Source organism: Tachyglossus aculeatus (assembly GCF_015852505.1).
Source record: "Tachyglossus aculeatus isolate mTacAcu1 chromosome Y4 unlocalized genomic scaffold, mTacAcu1.pri scaffold_167_arrow_ctg1, whole genome shotgun sequence".
NCBI lineage: Eukaryota > Metazoa > Chordata > Mammalia > Monotremata > Tachyglossidae > Tachyglossus > Tachyglossus aculeatus.
The window spans coordinates 202,799-208,798 of record NW_024044836.1 but is presented as its reverse complement, the minus strand read 5'-3'; the positions used below and the strand labels follow the sequence as shown (position 1 = coordinate 208,798).

The 6,000-nt window shown below is 53.0% G+C and overlaps 1 protein-coding gene across 1 annotated transcript in view; it reads left to right on the top strand.

Annotated features, from left to right (window-relative positions):
- The first annotated feature begins 5,136 nt into the window (after positions 1-5,136).
- The window catches only part of LOC119921747 (RING finger protein 17-like), a 93,474-nt gene continuing 92,610 nt past the window's right edge, over positions 5,137-6,000 (top strand). Inside the window, exon 1 of the mRNA XM_038741806.1 lies at positions 5,137-5,299. Within this exon, the coding sequence (XP_038597734.1) occupies positions 5,137-5,299 (163 nt within the window). The remainder of the gene's footprint in view (positions 5,300-6,000) is intronic.

Here is a 6,000-nt window from a genome sequence, read left to right as displayed (position 1 = left end):
ACTCACTCCCTTGGTGAACTCAGCTAGCTCCCCCGGCTTCAACAATCATCTCTATGCAGTTGTTACCCCAAATCTCCATCTCCTGCCCTGTTCTGTCTCCCTCCCTCCAGGCTCGCATCCTCTTTCTGCCTTGAGGACCCTCTCTACTTGGATGTCCTCCGGCCCACCTAAAACTCAATTTGTCCAAGACAGAGCTCCTTATCTTCACTCCCAACCCCTGTCTTCTCCCTGACTTTCCTGTCACTGTGGACGACACAACTACCCTTTCCGTCTCCACGAGCCCGCAACCTTGGTGTCATCCTTGACTCCGCTCTCTCATTCACCCCCACATAACCAATCCTTCACGAACCGTAGACTGCGGTCCTCACCTTCACAACTTCCGCCCGAGATCTTGCCCTTTCCTCTCCACCCCACGTTAGTACAGTCACTGGTCCTACCCCGACTGGATTACTGTAGCAGCCTCCTTTACGACCCCCAACCTCCTGTCTCTCCCCACTTCAGTCCATACTGAAGTCCATGCTCTGCTGCCCAGATTATCTTTCTACAGAAACGTTTCTGGGCACATCACCCCCCTCTTCAAAAATCTCCAGTGATTGCCTATCAACCTCTGTATCAAGCAAAAACTCCTCGTTATTGGCTTCACAGCTCTCCTACCTCACCTCCCTTCTCTCCTTTCTACATCCCAGCCCACAAACTCCCCTCCTCTGGTGCCAGCCCTCCTCACTGTGCTCGTTCTTGCCCGTCCCGCCGTCGACCCCTGGCCCCACATCCTACCTTTAGCTTGGAATGCTCTCCCTCCTCAAATTCGCCAAAGAACCAAACTTCCCCCCCTTCAAAGCCCTAGTGAAGGCTCAGCTCCTCCAAGAGGCCTTCCCAGACTAATTCCCCCTTTTCCTCTGCTCCTCCCCTCCATCCCCATCGCCCCTTTGCTCTACCCCCCCACCCCCCCGCCCCCCGCCGCACAGCGCTTGTTGTTTGTACGTACATATCTATTTATTTATATTAATGCCTGATTACTTGTTTTGATGTGTGTGTCCATCTATAATTCTACTTATTTATATTGATGCTACTGATGCCTGTTTACGTGCTTTGATGTCTGTCTCGCCCCGTCTGTACTGTAAGCCCCCTGTGGGAAGGGACTGTCTCTTTTTATTGCTGAATTGTACTTACCAAGCGCTTAGTACTGTGCGCTGCACACAGTAAGCGCTCAGTAAATACAACTGAATGAATGAATGAAAAGACAAGTTTTCATCTTCCTATCCGGCTGTTAGAAACGTGGTAGTTTGAGCCAAGAAGCTTGCCTCGACATGTTTACTCTGGAACCAGCAAGGTGTAGTAAAGAAAATATAAGATTCCATATACTCTTCACATAATTTTGGGTAAAAGGGAATTTATAAAGAAATGACTGGGAAAAGAGGTAATACAAAGATTGGAAGAGAGAAATTCGGAGCGATAATTGAATCTGGATTTTTCATGAATGAAAAAAAAAATTTTTTTAACTCTATTAATTTATTTATTTAATTTATTTGTACACAACTATTCTATTTATTTTATCTTGTTAGTATGTTTGGTTTTGTTCTCTGTCTCCCCCTTTTAGACTGTGAGCCCACTGTTGGGTAGGGACTGCCTCTATATGTTGCCAATTTGTACTTCCCAAGCGCTTAGTACAGTGCTCTGCACATAGTAAGCGCTCAATAAATACGATTGATGATGAATGGGAATTAAAGGAGGAGCTAAGGACTTTGTTAGACTCGGGAAGGCCTTCCGGGTCCCACAGATTTCTTAGGGGAAGGACCCAGCAACGGGACATGCCCTTTTTCTGACAAAAGGGACTTTAGGTCCACCTAAAGTTCCAGCTCTCCCAACGGCTCATAAGAATTAGCTACACAGAATTAAGCTGGGAAACCTTTATCAGCCATGAATCTAAAGAAGTCTGATAAGGGGACAGCTGGACACAAGGGAGAGATTAAATTGGTGAACATTACAAATTAAATGCATATTTAATTAAATGCATTTTTAATTAATTTAATTAAACATGAGATTTGTTCATACAGTCCCGCTAGGCTGTAAACCCGTCGCGGGCAGGGATTGTCTCTCTTTATTGCTGTATTGTACTTTCCATGCGCTTAGTACGGTGCTCTGCACCCAGTAAGCGTGCAGGAAATACGATTGAGTGAATGAATGAATGCTCTGTGCCTCGTAAGCCTCGTAAGCCCTCAGTAAATACCACTGCTTGCTTGATTGATTGACTTGACCACCAGGCTAATTCCGCTGCACTGTACTCTCCCACATACTCAGTAAGAGTGCTGTGCACGTAGTAAGTGCTCAGTCAATTCATCAACGGTATTCACTGAGCGCTTACTCAGAGCAAAGCACTGAACTAAGTGCTGGGGAGAGTACAGTACAAGAGGCTTGGTAGACAGATTCCCTGCGCATATCGAGCCGTGCAGGCTAGAGGGGGTGACAGATGTTAATAAGAATACATAAGTAATGTGTAGCATATAGCTTGAAGATGTGTACCTGAGTGCTCAGGGGCTGGAGCTGGGGCTAGGGGGTGGGGCGAATATCAGTCGTCCAGAGGTCACCGAGCCAAGTGCACTGATGACGCACAGAAGGGAGGGCAAGCGGGGGAGGTGGGGGGTGGGGGTGGGGGGTGGCGGCGGGGGTGGGGGCGGTGGGGGGGGGGGGGGGGGGGGAAGAGGGCCGAGTTGGGGCAGGTCTCTTGCTGGAGACGTGACCGTGGTGACGCTTTGAAGGTGGAGAGAGTGGTGGTCTGGCACATACGGGAGGGGGAGGGAGAGGACCAGGCCAGGGGGGCGGAGGTGAGAGAGGGGTCGGCGGCGAGGGAGATGAGATCGGGGCACAGTGAGTAAGCTGGCGCTAATAGGGGAGCGGGGTGCGCGGGCTGGGCTGTGGTGGATCAGTGGGGTGAGGTAGGATGGGGCAAGCTGATTGAGTGTTTTTATGCCAATGGTCAGGAGTTTCTGTTCGATGCTGAGGTGGATGGGCAGCCAATGGAGGTACTTGAGGAGTGGGGAGACATGGACTGAGCGTTTTTGTTGAGAATCGATCCGTGCAGCAGAGTGAAGTATGGCCTGGAGTGGGGAGAGGCAGGAGGCCGGGAGGTCAGTAAGAAGGTAGACGCAGTAGTCACGGCGGGAGAGGTTAAGAGCTGGGCTTAGGGTGGTGGCTGTCTGGCGAGAATGGAAAGGGCGGGTTTTTGCAGGGGTATGAAGGTAGAACCAACAGGGTTTGGGGACAGACGGAATACGTGGGTGGAATGAAAGAGCTGAGTCGGGGACAACGCCAAGGTTTCAGGCTTGTACAACAGGGCGGCTAGTGGCACTGTCTAGAGTGACGGGAAAGACAGGGGGACCGACAGGGTTTGGGTGGGAAGATAAGAAGTTCAGGCTTGCACATGTTTAGCTTGAGACATCGGCGGGGCGGGACATCCAGGTAGCCATGTCTGGAAGGCAGGTGGAAGTGTGAGATTGCGGGGAAGGAGAGAGGTCAGGACTGTTGATGTAGGTGTGGGGATCATTGTTGAAGCCATGGGAGCGAATGAGTTCTCCAAGGGGGGGGGGTGTAGATGGAGAGTAGAGAGGGACCTAGAAGAGAGCCTTGAGGGACCCCCACTGTTGGGAGTGAGCGCCGGGGGAGGAGACTGCAGAAGAGATGGAGAAGGAGCGGTCAAAGAGCTAGGAGCCCCAAGGGTGGGCAGCGTCAGTGAGACGAAGGTTGGGGTTGAACAAATTTCAAGGTGAAGGGGGAGGTCGACAGTGTGAAAGGCAGCTGAGAGGCCTGGTTGGTTGGGATAGAGTAGCGCCGTCAGATGTGGCGAGAAGTAGGTCATTGATTTCCCTCGAGAGGGCTGTGTCTTTGGAGTGAAGGGGGCGGAAGCCAGATTGGAGGGGACCTAGGAGAGAACTGGAAGAGAGGTTATGGAGGGGAGTGTGGCCACTAGGCCAGAAGCAGTGTGGTCTAGTGGATTAGAGGACAGGCCTGGGGGTCAGAAGGCCCCGGGGTCTAATCCCCGAACCGTGTCTGCTTGGGCAAGGCACTTCACTTCTCTGTGCCCCAGTTCCCTCATCTGTAAAATGGGGCCTAAGACCGTGAGCCCCATGTGGGACATGCTCTGCACGCAGAAAGCGCTCAGTAAATAGGATTGAGTGAAATACGAGTGAATGGCATGGACTGTGTCCAACCTCATTAGCCTGTACCTGCCCCAGCGCTTAGTACATTGTCTGGCACATAGTAAACCCTTATGGCAAATATAGTAATAATGAGGGCGTTTGTTAAGCGCTTACTATGTGCAAAGCACTGTTCTAAGTGCTGGGGGGGATGCAATGTGATCAAGTTGTCCCACGTGGGGCTCACAGTCTTAATCCCCATTTTTACAGATGAGGTAGCTGAGGCTCAGAGAAGTTAAGTGACTTGCCCAAGGTCACACAGCAGACTTGTGGTGGAGCTGGGATTCGAACCCATGACCTCTGACTCCAAAGCCCGTGCTCTTTCCACTGAGCCACGCTGCTTCTCTGCAATCTCTGCAATATCATTAAAAAATAACTAAAAAAATAAATCCCCCCCCCCCAAAAAAAAAAAAACCAAAGGAACTAGGAGAGAGGGTAGTCACCCAATCGTATTTATTGAGCGCTTACGGTGTGCAGAGCACTGTGCTAAGCGCTTGGGAAGCACAAATCGGCAACATATAGAGACGGTCCCTACCCAACAACGGGCTCACACTCTCTCAAGTAGGTTGCTGCGAAATTTGATTGACTGATGATTAACTATGTTCAGAGACCCCCGCCTCCCCTCATCCTCCTTCCACGTCCCCGTTTCTCTCTCTCCCTTCCCTCCCGCCCCAGGCCTTCAGCTCTAGTCCGGCCCGGCTGCCACTAAGGCCAGAACGCGCCTGCCGCCTCTGAGGGCGGGGAGGTGCGAGGTCGCTTAGCGACTAGGCGCGAGGGGCCGGGCTCCCTCACCGTTGCCTCAGACCAGCTGACTGAAGGGCCCACCGCGACCCGCCTCGCGCCATTGGCCACAAGCGCTCCAATCAGGGGCGCGGGCTCCTGCACCTGGATCCGGCACATGCGCCTGGGGGAGGTGGGGGGCGGGGGGAGTTCGACCACGGGGAAGATGGCGGCGGCCGGTGTGGGCGGCGGTTCCAGGTCCGGTTCCGGCTGGAGGGCCGCTCGTCCCCGTGCACCCATCACCGGAGGAGACCATCGGGACCATCGGCTGCGGGATCCACACGAGGTTCTTTGCAGCACTTGTCGAAGCGGCTTCGCCGCAGCCCGGGGTGAGGGGCTGGGCCGGCGGGAGGGGGAACGGTTCGCCGGTTTTCCGTCCTCCCGGAGGGCATGGGTGCCGCGGTTGGCTCGCCCCGCAGAGTGGCATATCGTGTCAGCAGTGTCGGGGCAGACACGTTCCGTGCCCTGCAGGAGCTTGCAGTCTAGAAGGGGAGGAAGTTATAAGTATGCGTAAGTAATTTATATGAGTCAGGCGAGACCCTGGCCAAGCCACTCCACTTCTCCGGGCCTCAGTGACCCTCATGGCGACGGTTGTCCTGGATCGCCACCAAGGTCGCCGGGCGACTAAGGAATTAGTCAAAACAGCGTGTGACTCTTAATGTTTGTGAGTCTTAATGGTTTGTGGGTACGATCGAATAGGGGGTAACGCGCCCGGCGGGCTCCTTTCCTTAAGGGAAAAGGTGCGCCAAGTGCCCGATGTAACAAGCTTATACACCGTGAGCCCTTCTACACAGTCTTCTAGACTGTGAGCCCACTGTTGGGTAGGGACTGGCTCTATATGTTGCCAGCTTGCACTTCCCAAGCGCTTAGTATAGTGCTCTGCACACAGTAAGCGCTCAATAAATACGATTGATTGATTGATTGATTGTTGGTACTTCCTGGTTGCTGATCACCGTGATTGGTGCAGAATTGGCGCAGCGGGGACTGCATTGGTGCGGATTTGGTGCAGGGCTGGGCGGTGTCTATCTCC